This window comes from Impatiens glandulifera, chromosome 1 (genome assembly GCF_907164915.1).
Source record: "Impatiens glandulifera chromosome 1, dImpGla2.1, whole genome shotgun sequence".
In the NCBI taxonomy this organism is placed as follows: domain Eukaryota; kingdom Viridiplantae; phylum Streptophyta; class Magnoliopsida; order Ericales; family Balsaminaceae; genus Impatiens; species Impatiens glandulifera.
Window position 1 is genome coordinate 31,266,010 of NC_061862.1, and position 17,480 is coordinate 31,283,489.

A 17,480-nucleotide genomic window follows, 5' to 3' on the forward strand; every position below is an offset into this window, starting at 1 on the left:
AGAGGGTTGAAATATAGAAAAATAATGATTGAATTTTGGGATAAAAATCAAGAAAAATTCAGTTAGGTATTAATTTATACTCAAAAAGCTAGTTTTAGGTAGTTATTTTAAAATGTTCTTGCAATTTTATTTGATTTTATAAAAAATCACTATCATTATAACAATCAAATAACTCATTTCATCCATTAAAATACTAAAATACTCTTATTTTATCTTTTAAATACAAAATAATATTATAATAATTTAATAAATTCAAAATCAAAATAATTTACTTTTTAATCAAACAAGTTTTTTATTTTATTAAATTTTTTTATAACTTCAACAAAAATTCTCATATAACCAAAATATGGAACAAACCTTTATCATTTTAATTTTTAGAGTTTATTTCTTAAAATCATGATGTTTATTTGCTCAAATTATTCATGCACATTCAGCTTATTTACAAAATAAAGTCTCATATTTTAAACAACTTATTCGCAGTCACAATATATTGAGTAGTTTGGTTAAGATATATAAATAATAAATTAGAAAGAGAAGTATTATTGTTTTGCTGCTTTTGCAGACGAATTACTAAAACGCCCCTTAATCTATTGGGAGCTGTCAAATTTGAAAACCTTCTTCCTTATATTAAATAAAAACACAGACATGGATATAGTAAAAATAGTGAAAATTTTGTAATTATTTTGAAATAAGGACGGGGATGTTTCTATGAATAAATAACTCATCATGTCCATACTCAAATGCATTCATTTGTAAAACCAACAATATTGTCCTTTTTTTTCTTTCTTTAATAAATTAAAATATTTTAATTTCATTAATTTTCATGGTCTTGAATACCACCTGCATTATACTGTATTTTAGAACTTTTATGGGGTTTTGTCGAAAAACAGATAAAAAAATATATTGTTAAAGATTTATTTAAGATAAATTAATAAAATATTTTTTTTTGTATTTAAAATTTAAAGAAAAATAAATAAAGTATGGATATTTTGATATTTTAATTAATAATTTAAATGATTTGATGATTAAAATTATATTAATATAATAGAAAAGGAGTTAAAAAAAAAAAGAATCCAAGATCAAACCAAACTCTTAATAATAGTACTATAAACTATTTATAAAAATAATTGTCATAAGTAAATACAAACTCCCAATCCAACAAGACATCATATAAATAAACTACACTTAAAGTTATCAAGTCACATTTTTATGTGAAAAGTCCAAGATAAATTTTGAATTCACATTATAGACAACTATAGAAGAAACGAGAAAGCTTGCAAATTTTGACTATTTTAACATAAAAGTTAAACAAAAACAATTATTATTAAGAACTTCATGATTTAATTAGTGGTCATAATAGATTGTTTTCAAAAATAAACTAAAAATAAAAATCTCACTTGACAAACAAAATAACATTATTCACTATAAAAACAAAAAAAAAAAAGTATATCATTTATCAAAAAATCTTACTTCTATAGATACATTAAATGTTTTACCATGGCAACATATAGGTATATATAATATATAAACTGATGGCCATTATGTATATACAATATAATAGAAAGTATACAATTGATACATGTACATATCTAATTTAATTAATGAAATATTTAGTAGATAAATTATATAAGTATAGATGGTAGGAAGCTATAAAATGAATAATTTATATAAATTATAATAAGTATGAGAAAAAATATAAATTATACATGTTTTTATACATTATAATAGATTAAAAGTAAATTAAAGATTTTTTATCTCTCCATACATTATTAATATAAAGCTTGAATTTTATATTTGACTTGATTTATTATTTTTATTTTAATCTGTTGAATTTGAATGATTTGTTAAAAAAAATTATATATATTTTGGTGTATAATTTTGATATAAAGAAATAAGATTAACAGAAAAAAAAAATTATTATTTTTTAATGGTAATATAACTAGACTAACATGATCGCAATCTTTATTTTGATCTCCTTAATAATAATCTCTTTCAGGTGGACGTAACCAAGTTTTATTTTGGTGAATCACGTTAAAATTTGTATTTTTTCTTTATTATTTATACTATCTCTCGTATTTCCGTTACAACAAATTGGTATCAGAACGAAGCTAATTCGACTATTTGTTCTTTCAATTGAGATGACAACAATAAACATTAAATTCGACAAGTTCATAGGGGAAAATACATATAGTCTATGGTAGATCAAGATGTTAGCTCTACTAAAATAACAGACTTATGGGCCACTGAAGTTGTCGATAGGAGCAGAAATAATTGTTCAGTTGACCATTTTTGAGGAGAAGAACCATCGAGGTCTTAGAGGAGGAGAAAGCTACTAAGTTATGGTTGAAATTGGAAAGTATTTACATGACAAAGTCGATCACTAAAAAGTAGCTTCTGAAGCGACGTCTATTCAACCTACAAATACAGAAAGATATAGTAAATCTGGAAGATGTTCTTCCCTTAATTTGAGGGATCTGCGCCATAAGACGACTAGTACAGCTACCGACAATCAAGCCCCGAAGTTGTTTATTAGCGGAAGATTGAGCGATAAAAAGAGAATAAGTACAACAAGTCGTCTATTCCAAAGGGTCTTATGTAATTACAACAAATAAATTGTACTCGATTCTAAAGTTGCATAATGGTTTGTAGCATGAGAGTATTCAAGTTAAGGTGGTGATTTGTTGAAAAGACTTGAATAATTAGGATTTTTTAATGAACCAACTCGATCCACCTACAAAGAAGTTATTAAGTTGTCTTAGAACAACCGTAGGTCGTTTTGGCATTGACTAATACATCTGGAGCTCTAACCCTAGGAAATCTCTTGTCCTGGAAAAGGTCGAGGTTTAAGAAATTTTAACTTTGGTTTATATGTCAATAATTTTTTTAATAAAATATTATTTTAAAAAATTTATAAAAATATGTTTTGACAATTTAAAATTAATTATAACAATATAAACAATTTTTATATGATAACAATTAATACACAATTACTAAACAATATATGTACTCAAAAAAAATGAAGATTTGTGATAATTTTGAGGAAGTGGAGATATATTATTATTATTTTTTTTTGATAAAAAGACTTAAAAATATTAATATATATAAATAAAATAAAAATAATAATTTAAAATAGATATTTTAATATTTTATTTAATAAATTGATTGATTTGATGTATGAGAGAGTGTGAAATAATGTTTGATTTTTTTGGAATTATTTGAATAACTTATTAACAAACAAGGCCTTATACTAAATAAAACTTAATCAACCGCATATTAAAATATTTTTGTTATATTATCCATTTATACTATAATTCCTAGAACCGAATTGTGAATGCAAACAAAGTTAAGAAATAAAAAAGATGTGATCATTTAATTATTATTAATGATCATACAAGATAAGACAATATTGTATATTTTAACATGATGATATCACCATTATAAATTAATTAAATAAATAATTAATTATAAGATAAAGACAATATCATATAATGAGACGGACAATAGGAATATAAATCCGAGATTAATTTTGTTTCTGCTGAAGATGATGTTGTGCCTATTTATTCTCCTCTTGTCTGTTTATAATCGGCCAAAATAGTCAGAAAACACACTTATTAATTACAATCAGTTTCTATAATGTCATGTTTGGTTGGCCCCCTTTTACTTTAATCACTTTCATAATCTATCTTATTTGAAAATACCCAATTTTATATATTGAAATAAGTATAAACATGTAGCATGATTAACCATTTTAAAATACAATTTATATAAATAATAATTTTAAAATAAACTTGTTATAAAAGTCATGAGTTCAATTATTATATAGAATGTCATAATTTGAGATGAGTGTCATGTTTGTAAGATAATTTATATTAAAATAAAAAATAAATAGACTTGTTATAACAAATAAAAAATTATTGGATTGTATTTTTCTAAGTCCAATCATAATTAATTATAATTTTACTTTTATCAAATCATTCCATTTATTAATTAATATATTAAAATATTATTAAAATTTTCTTTTACAAAAATTTATTATTATAAATTAATACTCCACTAGGTCTGTTTAAATTTTTTAAATAATTCAAACAAAATTAAACATTATTTCACTCACATCTCATTCACCACATCCCTCATATCATAAACAAAAATATAAAAATACTTTTTATTTTAAATTATTATTTTTTATTTTATTTATATATATCAATATCATTTAAATTTTTTTACAAAAAAATAATCATTATCTCCTCAAAATCATTCACCGTCATTATTTTTTTCTCCTTCTAGATTTTTAAATAACCTTAATTCAAACTAGGCTAAGAATTTTAATGAAAAAAAACTTTATTACTCAAAAATTAAAATCACAACTATTCAATATTTTTTAAATAAACTTTAAGATAACTTTCAAGTCATCAAAAAGAATAAGACTTCCAATTTTATTTTTTTTAAATAATTCTTTAAACTACCCTTTATACTTTAGAATATTAGTGATTTTGAGTTTAAAGAATTAAACTAATTTGTATTTGATAATCATTGATTAATCTATGTTATGTAAGCCAATCTTTTTATGTTGTAACCTTTAGTTGGTTTAAAAATTATGTGGTGGTAAAGGAAGAAGATAAAAACAAACAAATCCTAAGACGGTGAAGAAGACGAACTTACCCTTATGACTAAACGCGGAAAAATGTGATTGGTGACGTGTAGGGCCGAGCATGGATGCGCATCTAAAATTAGTTGCTTTTAATTTAGTGAGAGCTTGTTTGATTGAATTTTTTATATTATCTATAATCCAACAACCTATTATACATATTACTTTTTCAATTTTAATTATTAATTAAAATATTTTATTTAATTTTAAAATACTAAGCTTGGATCATTCTAGTATTCAGATTTACATAGACACTCTTTTTTTTCTTCAAAGAATCCAATATCAAACCAACTTTTACGCCTTGTTCGGTCTTAACTTATTTAAATAATCCGATAATTATTGGAAGATAAAAAAAAAATATTATTGAAAATGATTTTGAAAAGATAATTATATATATATATATATATATTTTTGTGTGTAAAAATACTTAAAAAGTTATTTATATATATAAATAATAATAATTTAAAATATAGAATTTTTTAGTGTTTTTGTTAATGAATTGATTAATTTGATAGATGAGAAGGTGAGTGAAGTGATATTTAATTTTGTTAGATTATTTAGAAAATTCAAATATGAAGAAGAAGGTCTAAGGCCTTGTTCGGTATGGGTTTTTTAAAAAACTTATATAAAATCAAATATCACTTCATTCTTTTTTATCTATCAAATCACTCCTTTTTATCTATCACATAACTCAAATCTTTAACCAAAATACTAAAATACTTTCTATTTTAAATCATTATTTTATATTTTATTTATATATATTAATACCCTTTAAGTCTTTTTATAAAAAATAATCATCACATCTTTAAAATCATCACAAATCATTATTTTTTTCTTCCTCTGACTTTTTAAAATAACCCTAAACCGAACCAACTATAGGTCATTTTTGGGTTATTATGTATTTTTGAAATATTTTTATTAAAAGAGTCGGTGTTAGCCAACTTCTATATTAATTTTTTTAAATATAATTTTTTTATATTAATACATTTAAAATTGTTTTATTAAATAACTTATTTATTATATAATTACAAATTTATTTAAATAATTTAATTGGAACAAGCTCGTTTGATATTGGGATATTTCTTTGAAAAAAGTACTGTTTTCTTATTTAAATTTTAAATTTTATAAAATAAGATAAAATATTTTATTTAATAAATTCATTCTTATAATACTTAAACAAATAAGATAATATAAAAGTTTATTATTATTATTTTTATAAAAAAAACATACTAAAAATATAGGGTATTATTTTTATTTATTTTTTAAAATTTTTAATAGAAGAGTGATAAGGAGAGGGAACGCGGTAGATAAGAGCATCTCCAGCGCATGACCTGTGCCCGCATAGGACAGCGTGGAAAATGGCAGGTCATTGCTTTTTTCCATTTTTTGCATTGTAGATAAAAGCAAAAGGAGGGCAGTGCCCTCTATGCCGATTATGCCCTCCTCTGACATTTTCATAATTATATAATATAATATTATTATAATATAAAAATATTAATTATATATTCTCAAATTTTACTATAATATAGGAATATATGTTATATATTCTCAAAATTATTTTTGTTTTTAATATTATAATATATTTTAAATTATAAAAATATTTTATATTTTAATTTATTTAATATTAGTTATATATATATATTTAATTAATAAATATATATTTTAAATAAATTAATATAATTTTGTGAAATTTTCAAATTTTCCTAAAATATATATAATAAATTAATAATTAATATATTATATATTTAATTAATAAATATATATTTTAAATAAATTTATATATTTTTTTATTAATTATATTAACACGTTTTAAGGTTTAAAATCTCAAATTTTCCTATAATATAGGAATATAGTTATAATAGTATAAATTAGTTATTTATTTAAAATAATATAAATAAAATTTATTATTTAGATAAGAGGGCGGGCCAAAGCATTGGAGTATTTTGGCCAAGTACAATATGTGTCCGCTTTTTGCTGATGTGGAATATTGATTTCACAAAATAAGAGGGCAGAGGTCTTGTGCGGATGCTGATGCTCTAATGATGTGTCATTATATAACTGGTTGAAAAAATGATAAAGGACGAGAAGAATTCATTATTTTTTCAACTAGTAGGAAGAAATTTGGGAGAGTGAATTAAGAAGAAATTAAGTGGCACAATTTACTTTGTTTTACCCTACTATAAAAAAATCATTAAAGAAATCAAACAAGCCCACTATGAATTTATTACATTACATATGAGAAGTCGTAATAGTACAAATAGCAGGTAATGGAATAGTAGTATTCGTAGACTCGTAGTAGTAGTATTACTTTTATTATTGGTTGGGCGATTTTTTCAACAACAAAAAAAAAAAAACTTTTTTTACTTTTTTATACCATAAAATAATATTTTGAATAACTCCGTAATAAATCTGCACTCTAGAGATAGTAGAGAGAGAAGACATAGGAAATGGCGTAGAAAGAAAAAGAAGAAGAAGAACATTAGTTTCTCTCAGCTGACTGTTTGTTCATTCTAACTCGTTAGATCTGTTGAGTTTCTGCAAGAAAAAAAACACAGGTACGATGATGATGATGATGATCGATCTCTCTTCATTTCCGATGATCGTCGTCGTCGGTTTTAACTGTTCCGTTCACTCTACTTTTGATTTGACTTGGATGTCCAAGACCACCGTCAATTTCTTTCTTTCTTTCTTTAATTCAACACGCTATCTTCTTCCTTAGATATAAATATCAGTTTCAAATGAATTTATGGTTTTTTTTTTAAAGAACGAGAACAAGAAGAAGATGAAGATTTCTTTAACCATTTTGCTTTATTGGGAATTCTTTTTGAGGGATTTGGAATTTGTCATTTAAAAAAGGATCATCCTTTTATTTATAGTCTGTTTATCCCAATCTTTTCTCTTTGTTTCTTTTTGGCATATAATTAATTAATTCTCCATTAACACCTATCTAGCCTTTCTATCTTCTTCTTATAGATAGATAGATATATCTTGATTAATGTCTTTTCTTGTTTTTTTGTTAATTTTCTGCAGTTGGGTTGGGTTGAGTTGGATATATAACTACTGATGAAAGCTATTGTTTGATTCTTCTAATTAAACCTAGACATGAACAACAACAACAACAACAATCTGACAGTTGAAACAGAGGATACCTTCGCCAGTTTGCTTGAATTTGCAGCGAATAATGATGTTCAAGGCTTCACAAGATACGTTCAAAACGACCCTTCTGGGATTCATGAGGTTGGATTATGGTACGGTCGTTACAAAGGATCGAAGCAAATGGTTTTGGAAGAAAGAACTCCTCTAATGGTGGCTTCTATGTACGGTAGTGTTGATGTTATCAAAACTATCCTTTCTTCTTCTTCTTCATCTTCTTCGTATGTCAATCGAGCTTCTGGTCTTGATAAGAGCACCGCACTTCATTGCGCCGCCTCCGGCGGTTCAATCAGGGCGGTTGAAGTCATCAAACTACTTCTCCAAGCTGGTGCTGATCCTAATTCGATTGACGCAAATGGGCTTCGCCCGTCTGATCTAATCGTGGTCTCGCCCAGTCTCTATCATTTGAAACTCGAGCTGGAGGAACTTCTTTTGGTTAGGAACCCGAATTCGAATTCAAATTCACCGCCTTTATCTTCTTCCCCTGATAACAACGAAACCCCATCTTCCGATTCCGATTCGATCCCTGATATCAAGAACATGAAGAAAGAGTATCCGATTGATCCTTCAATACCCGACATCAAGAACAGTATCTATTCAACTGATGAATTCAGAATGTTCTCCTTTAAGATCCGCCCATGTTCCCGAGCCTACTCCCATGACTGGACCGAATGCCCGTTCGTTCATCCCGGCGAAAACGCACGAAGGCGGGACCCGAGAAAGTACCATTACAGCTGCGTCCCGTGTCCTGATTTCCGAAAAGGGTCCTGTCGAAGAGGCGATACCTGTGAGTACGCCCATGGAGTTTTCGAGTGTTGGTTACATCCTGCTCAGTACAGAACCCGTCTTTGCAAAGACGGGATTGGTTGTAACCGAAGGGTTTGTTTCTTTGCCCATACACAGGACGAGTTAAGACCGTTGTATGTCGCTACAGGCTCGGCTGTTCTGTCGCCTAGATCGATTTCGTCGGTTGATTTTTCTCCGTTTACTCCACCAATGTCACCATCGGGAGTCAACAGCGTTTACCTGCAGTCGAGCCGATTGAGGTCGTCTTTAAACGCTAGAGATATTCCAGCCGAGGAATTAAGCTTGATGATGGATCTCCACATGCAAGAACAAAAGATGCTAACCGAATTATCACGGGTTCATTCGGGTCGAACCAAAACAAACTTGGACGAACTGTTCTCGGCCGAGAACCTGTCTCCACGGTTTTCCCAATTTCAGAATCAAGGGATGTTATCTCCTAATCATCGGAGTTCTGGCAGGATGTCACCACGAAATGTGGAACCAATATCGCCTATGAATTCGCGAGTGTCGATGCTTTCGCATCTTGATAAGCATTTTCGTAGCCTTAGCTGTCGCGAACTTGGGTCTAGTTCATCGGGTTCGCCAGGGGATTGGACGCAGTGGGGTTCAAATTCAATGGGCGGGAAGGTTGATTGGTCGGTTGTTGAGGATGGTCAAGTGGGCATTGGAGAGGAGCCCGATCTATCGTGGGTTCAGTCGCTTGTGAAAGAATCATCTCCTCAGGAAACAGGGTTAGGTGGTGTGGGTGCGGGTGATCCATCCGTGATCGGGTCTTGGCTTGAACAAATGCAGCTGGATCAACATTTTGTCAATAGTAAAAAAGGGGAAGATTTCTGATTGAAGAATTAAGCAGATTACTAACTAAGGGGGGAATATTATTCAATTTCTCTATCTCTTGTTCAGATTTATTTGTTACAATCTGAAAGCTTGGCAATGGGTTTTCTTCATGAAAAATAAACCAACCAACCCTGTTTTTCTTCTTCTTTTTAATTGAGAGAAATATAAATTTCTTCCATAAATATTATTATTACCCATTATATTTAGTTTTGTTCATGTGCTCCATGCTATATGTCATTCAATAATATTGTCATTGTAACAAAACTGCAAATTGGGTTCGAGTATTTACATTGAAACATTTAAAAAAAACATAATCGTCGTCTAGATGGAAAAACAAAATATCTAAGTGGAATCAAATGAATTACCTTATTTAAAACTTACCTACCAAGTCCTCAAGAAACAGGTCCTGTTCCTATCCTCTTTATTGAGGGTGATATTAATGAACTCTAACCTATTTTTTACCAATGCCAAAGATGTTTAAGTTTGTATGTACTTTACATTCCAATATTAGGATAGCTTGATTTTTCAAACACTCAATAGTAGAGTATTCAAGCAACTAATAGTAGTAGGTTAGTAAGTAATAACAACGACAAAAACACCATTTATTTCTTAAAAGTTGGACAATTTAAACTGTATCGAGCTAAACAACGCCTAACAATATAGCCCTAATATGGACTCTTTTAGAGTTGGATATTGTTACTAGATTATGGCCAAGTAGAAGAATAGTAACGATTTGGGATCTCCTTTGAAAATCTTTGAATTCAGAATGAGTCTTGCATGTTTCCAACAAGGTTTATTGGGAAGTATAAATGCGGCTTTTGCAAAGTGTCTGAATAAATTAGAAATATTTTTTAACTCCGGTTATCTTTTAATAGACCATTTGACTTAGAGAAACAATAAATATTTCGGTGGACATAATTGATCTTCTGGACTAATCGAACTTAAATACTTTTCATTGTTGATTTATTCTTGTTTTTTTCTTCTATGAATTAGAATGTATTCTACCATCTCATTTTCCTTGTTTTCTTTTATTCCATAACAACCATTACTTTTAAGAAAATGTCATCTCCTCTAACTCTATTATAATAATAAATAAATAAAAAAATACCAAAATGAGCAATCTGTCCAATTGGAGAATAGTGAGTGCACAATAACTATATTGGGCAGTCCTTTATGATGCCCACTCCTAAGCATTGCCAACATAAGGAAAGGGCATCCCCTTTGCCTGCCCCTCCCCCAAAACAACTCACGTCTCATCCTCATTCCTTTTTGTCATCTTAGTTGTGAAGCCTTTCTTTTTAACATGTTTTCCTAAGTTCATGTATTAATAACCGATAAAACGACGTACAACTTTGTGATTGTGATCATCGATTTTATCAAGATTAACCACCTAACTTTTCCTCAATAAATAATTACATGTTATTTTACCCATTTTCAGTTTCAAAACATAAATATGGAGGGTTAGTATTATTAGCTTGGTAAGGTAGTTAACCAGCACCAAACTAAATTATTATTATGCATTTCCCTATTTAATTACCCATGTCATAAGAACCTTAAAATATGTAGTTTGACAAATGATCAAGAATTACATTCTTGTTTTCTATTGTTTTTATTGGGATTTGATTAAGAACCATATTTCTTTGCTTTTTGACTTTATTTTCGGGATAAAGTTTGCACGATCCCGCAGTCATAACTTCTTACTTTAACTTAAGACTTTCTTAATGAGAATCGAATATAATCTCTTGGACAGAAAAATAATGTTAATGGAAAAGTCATTAAATGCCCGCTACATCCATTTCTAGGTGATTAGGGATTCCAATGTGAAAAGATATTAAGACTTTGGTTGCTTATTTAGAGGAGGGATGGTAAGTTGTCCAAGCCGGCCCAATGCTGCAGATATTGTGATACCGATTTTTACTCAATCAATGGCAGTCGTTCTTTCAATGAAAAAGAAGAAGAAGATAGTGTACAATAAATGAAGTCCCGTCAATATCTTGTATCCATTTTGGGTATGGTATTATTAGTTGAAAGATATCAAAGTATGACAAGTAGAAAAAATGAGTCACAAGCCACTCACAACCATGTATGTGGTAGTATTGGATTTGGTTATAGTCATCATCACATTTCCATATATATTATTGTTTCTTGATACTTTCACTTGTTGCTTCCTTTATTTTCTATACCTATGAAAATAGAAACCAACCAGTCCTTGTTTGGAATCTAGTTGTGGTTTCATTCTAACCACTATTTCTAATGATGCAAAATGGGAGTTTTGGGTTTTGATTACAACCAAAATTTCATTCACACTTCCAAAAGGTCTCTTTTTTCCCATTTCTTGCGAACATGTGCATCACTTTCTTCTTCGTTTTTTAATAAAGTCACTTTAGTTAGGTTAAATAATTGTATCCATCAGTGGTTGCAAATGGTTAGCTAAAGTTTTGGTTGCAACCCACGATTCATCTCGAGTCAAAGCATGTTAAACCGTTAAATTAGAACTCTCCTTAGACAATAATAGAAAAAATTATTACAGCCAGAGAAAGCAAACGCCAAGAAAGTGACCAGAAAATGCCATTTTGGATGGCTACATAATGCAATAATTCATATAGACTTGATCATCAAAAGGGAAATCAATGATGGAAAGCATGCAACTTTATGATTGTATTATAACATCTGAAGTCCAATGAAGTTTGGTTTTACTCAAATTGATATATCAACTTATGGTGGTATTGAAAGTGGTTTAGCCCCCATGTTGGGCATAAAAACAGTGCTAGCAAACATAAACCCATAATTGCACACAAATGTTAGAAATATGTCCAATTTTTTCCCATTGTCATTATCACTCTATTACATACAAGTACCTAACTAATTCAATTAAATGATAGAGAATATGCAATCCGTGCCACATATTTCAATTCAAACAAAACCGGCTTGAGATGCTCTAAATTCCAAGAAGAAAAATCCAATATAATTTCAAATAAATAGTTGGAAAGGTGACATTTCTTCTCCCCTCGTGTATAGTTTATAGATCTTTCAGCATTAACATTTACATCATGTGCAAGTAAATGAAATTAAAATAATCTTCCCCATTTAAAACCAGTCGTCGCCAGTAGGGAAAATGTAGAGAATCCACGGATTAAATGTGAAAATATTTAGGAGTTAATCACTCCCTAAGAAAACTCCAAGGTCCAGTTCCAGTTCCTATCCTGTGATATCATGAGTAACCACTAATTGTCGGTTATCTGTATAAGCCAATGCAAGTTTCTAATTCAGGATTTTTTTCACAAATTGTGATCATTAGAGAAGGAACATTACCTCCAAAAGCCAGCCAATGCCCGCAAAGTCATGAAGATGGACAAAGCTAACCATATACCAACAAAACCATAACTTGATGCCAATAAAATCAAGCATAGGATGCTCACTGATGAAACCAAAATCTGCATTAAATTAGGAATGAAGACAATCAGCATAGAAAAGAAGTATAGTCCTTGTCAAAGTCCTATAAAACCACATTTTGGAGATAATATTAAATCTCTTACCATAGAATACGCAGAATAAGAAAAATCTGATGCGCCATAGTTGACACCGTCGAAAACAAATGCTACAGAATTAATGGGTTGTGTTCCTATAACAAACTTAATGAACAAACCAACATTTGTCAGTTCTAACTAAAAAAAATTAAAAAATCTGATAAATTGTTATATAAAGACACTCATAGTCATTACAGGTATGCCCAGGCTTATCATTTGGATGACATTGACATCTTCTGTAAATAACTTTGAAGCAAAATGCAGAACTGAAGCCACGATGACCGAGAGAATCAGGCCAAGTGCTAAACCCAACTGAAATTTACAATTATTAGTAATCTATATATGTAATATATACATAGGCCACATCTGGAGTTTTATGTGTATAAAAAAAAACATTTATTTGTCTGCTTACGTGTTGATAGAGCAAAAAACAACTAGAAACATAATAATATGAGTTAACCAAACGAGAGAACAACCTGCAGTACACGAGCTACTGTTGACTTGGCTTTGACAAAATCCTTCCTTGCAAATGCACTAGCTAGTATGGCCTACAGGGGGGGATTAAACAAGATAATCAATGAAGGGAGAAAGAAAGAAATATCGATCCAAATGGCTTATGGAAGAATTCTTACTTGCCCAGCAACAGCCAAACCGTCAGCCAGCAATGAAGTTGCCAGCCAAACCTGCAAGCAAATCTGAAATGCAGCCATTGATGTTGTTCCCAGTCTTGAAGCCAATGAAGCAGAAAGAGTGACACAGAATGTAGCAGCTATTACTCTCAACAGTAACAGAAAACCTATTTGGATCATTGGTATACCAATTAATCATCAGAACCCAGAAGCATTAAAAAAAGAAAGATTTATGCTTTCCAATCAACAGGCATGAACAATTATATGACAACTGATTCCAATAAATTCCTTAAGAATATCATCATATTACACACACCATTTTTAAGAAACCGACCAAATTGTAGATGAGTAATACTTGGGGGTAATAAATCAACTTCTCCCATTAACTTCCACAACAGTATAAGGGACATCAAGTACCTGCCGGAAATGAACAGTGAACAAAAGCAACAATTATTCAATGCTGACATGATTTGGCAAACTCAATGAAATAATGAGCAAGAAACGTACTTACTGGGACACAACATGGGCAATGGCAGCACCGGTAACACCCATACGTAAAACATAGATGAATATTGGATCTAATATGACATTCACTAAATCACCAACCACTGCAAACACAAATAACCCAAATATTTAAAATGATTTGATGTAGAAAAGCTATAATCATCAAGTGATCTTATTTCATTTTCCAGTCTTTTCTCGTGGCCTTAATCATATTAAAATTACAATAGAGGATGTTTTCTGCAAGGTTTGTGAGACATATTATAGGAACAATTTAACTGAAGAATCGAAAAGGAAAGGAATGTTTCTTTACCAGTTGCATATAATGGTGTTTTTGTATCTTTGAATCCACGAAAGACTCCTTGCATGGCCAAAGAAAGGAGAACAGCTGGTGCACCAAGAGATCTCACTGTCAAGTACTGCCTGGCTGGATGTAGCATAGGTGAATCCTATAAAGATAATAAAAAGAGACAGATTTACCCATGTCAATTCGCATTGGAAGCATTTGATACAAAACACTTAGAAGAAAAAGAGGACGAGAACTGAAGAATCCCTTAAGAAAGAAGAAGAGAAGATAGACCTAAGGAAGAAGATTCATTTCATAATCAATATTCATATAATGTACATACTAAAAAACTACTTTCTCTTGTTTTTTTGAGAAAATGTCAACTTTTATATCAACTAGAAATGCGTTCACAAGTTACAATTGAAAGTCATAAAATTAAAAAAGAGACATCAAATCCTGAGCAGCTAAAAAAGAGACATCAAATCCTGTGCATGTTCTTCTTATTTGTGAGAAGCAAAAGAGTTTCCTTCATCCTTTCGCTTTTAAACTGTTTTCCTTCGAAAATTCTTTTGTTGCACTCCTTCCATTCCAAAGTGTGCACTGCGTGATAAGAAGGGGTGGTCTTCCATTTTGAGTTGATCCTCATGGAATCTATCCATTGGTCCACGGAGTTCGAAACTGTATGAGGCATGATCCATTGAATATTGAGTATACTCCAGAACATATTTCAGATGTGAGAAGCGAGTGAGTAATGAAGAATGATATGATGCACTGGTAATTATTAAGTTATGACTACAAATTACTACCAACTGCTAAATAACTTCTAATAACAATTATAATTAACTACTTATAACTATACTTTAATAGTTGTTGGCTTTTCTTGATAATGAAAACAAATGGGATTGTTAGTCATGTCTAGGGTTGCCCAGAAACGCTTGTCCCATGTCCCATAACATCTTGATACAATAATGTGGAAAATACAATTTAGGCACAAAAATGTGTCCCATTTCTATGGCACACTTTTACCCCCAAGAACCATTTATTCCAAGTGGTTGGAAGTTGTTTGTCTCCCAAGCAATACCAATGTAACCATCTAATTAGCATCTTTTTGTATTGTTTGTACTCTCTATGTATTAGTTTTTAATTTTTGCTAAGATCCTTGTATTAGGTTACATCCAAATATATCACTAAAATCTCGTTCTCTTCAAATTCTACATGGTATTAAAGCAATGCGATAAAAATAACTCGTCTTTTGTTGCCTCCGCGAATGGCGCCAGAAGAGTAGTCATTAGTGAAGGGTTCCAATAGTCTCGTCTCTACATAAACAAATCCAAATCTATTAATTTTTACAGTTTTTTTCTCTATTAATGTTGAAACTAAACAGAGCCAAGCCCAGTTCTCTTATTCCTTGTTGCCCACTTGGTTACTTCCAAGGTCACAGTAGGACTGCATCCTTCCAAGGCACACTTTTACAGTTTAAAAACCATATACGGTTGGAGGTTGTTTTTCTTCACAAACAAGACTCATTTATGCATGTCTAAGAAATTGTTCTTCATTTAATTAGCTTCTTTTTGCATATAGTACTCTCCTTTAATAGTTTATCAATAAAATATTCTTCTATTGTTGACCAAGTCTAAGGCTGCCCAGAAACCCTTGTCCCATGTCCCATGTCCCATAACATCTTGATACAATAACATTAATAATATCAGCATTCTCTTTATTCTTTAATTACTACATACAAAAAGTCCACTAAAAGAAGAAAATCAAAATGAGAAAACTATGAGAAATGGTTCAACAGAGATGTCAAGAAATGTTCATAAAGAGAAAATCCAATGTGACAGTCAGATGATACTTACAGAGTTGATGCCCATGTAGTCCAAGATAGGCTTTGCAGCAAAAATTAGAAACAAAGCTTGAGCAAGTCCAAGAAATGCACCAATTAGTAAAGCCAATGATGCTGATGGAATATGTCTTCGTTTAGGCTCTCTATTTTCCATTTTCCATGTTTCATTGCTTGTTCCTGTTTTGAAGGTAACGCAAATCAAATCGATACTTTCTTGATTCCACCCCCACACAAAAAAATATACCAAGTATGGGCACCAATTCATCATGTTCATCATCTTCTGGAGTAAAACCTCTCTGTATGATCTCAATTTCCTCTACTTTATTGCTCAAGCTTCCAGAAGCATCTTCCTCTGCAACAAAAGAAGTCGTAATGCTGACAAGTGGGAATATTGCAATTTTTGAGACCTGGTTGAAGACCGCAATAGCAACTCCCACAGCTGCAAGCTCCACAGGACCTATGATGAACTCGAAGTCGGAAAAGTAAGTGATATTGGCAAATTGATCGATATAACTGACATGTTATTAATTAACTCTAGCTACAACACACCTATGTGGCCAATGAAAGCTGTATCAATCAGAGAAGCTATGGGATCTGCTGCCAAAGCCAGTGCTGCTGGCAAAGCAATTGTTGTTATCTCTTGATTAAGTTCATCTTTACTAAAAATATTCCTGAGCATATAAAAGTGATATTAGCAAAAAGAAAACAACATATTCTTCAATTTTACATCTATCACAACATACCTTGCGTCACTGAACAAAACCCTTAAAGGCATCTCTGAATAATAATAATCAAGTTTTAAATTACACAATATAAGTAGCCGCCATTTTTATTCTCGTGAATCAGAGATGTAATGGAAGAAACACAAGAGGGAAAGAGATATGAACAGGATACCCAGAAGAACAAATGGGGTGAGAGAAAAGGAAAAAATGCTCACCAGTTAATCCAATGTACGACATAGAGCCTCCCTCAGTTGTATTCGAGCTCTCTTCCACCAGAAAACGAATTTGTCAACATCCCGGAAACCCACTCCAACTTAAATTTAATGTCTGTATTTCAATATTTTAATGGTTTTTCTTCCTCGGACTGTTGAAGATAATTGCTTGCTTGTAGGATAAAGTTGCACTTGATTGTGCCCCCGGTTCCTTCTCTTTTAAACTATCATGACTGATACTGATAGCTCATAGTCCAAACGGATCACTTAATTCCTTGCATTCATATGTGGAATCATCCCAATTTATATGAACAGTTT

At 30.5% G+C, this 17,480-nt stretch overlaps 2 protein-coding genes across 2 annotated transcripts; one reads left to right on the forward strand and one right to left on the reverse strand.

Moving 5' to 3' along the window:
* Positions 1-7,056: 7,056 nt before the first annotated feature.
* On the forward strand, positions 7,057-9,593 carry LOC124922215 (zinc finger CCCH domain-containing protein 30-like). The gene is made up of 2 exons (XM_047462948.1): positions 7,057-7,200; positions 7,681-9,593. Exon 2 carries the CDS (start codon positions 7,748-7,750, stop codon positions 9,440-9,442), a length of 1,695 nt encoding a protein of 564 aa, XP_047318904.1. The 5' UTR covers positions 7,057-7,200; positions 7,681-7,747; the 3' UTR covers positions 9,443-9,593.
* Positions 9,594-12,354: 2,761 nt separating this feature from the next.
* Positions 12,355-17,119, reverse strand: LOC124921578 (protein DETOXIFICATION 42-like). The gene is made up of 13 exons (XM_047462252.1): positions 16,972-17,119; positions 16,778-16,899; positions 16,473-16,685; positions 16,242-16,405; positions 14,413-14,548; positions 14,110-14,206; positions 13,915-14,015; positions 13,602-13,765; positions 13,446-13,517; positions 13,165-13,281; positions 12,979-13,074; positions 12,755-12,876; positions 12,355-12,645 (listed from the first exon to the last, which is right to left on the reverse strand). Exons 1-13 carry the CDS (start codon positions 17,001-17,003, stop codon positions 12,603-12,605), a joined length of 1,479 nt encoding a protein of 492 aa, XP_047318208.1. The 5' UTR covers positions 17,004-17,119; the 3' UTR covers positions 12,355-12,602.
* Positions 17,120-17,480: the final 361 nt, after the last annotated feature.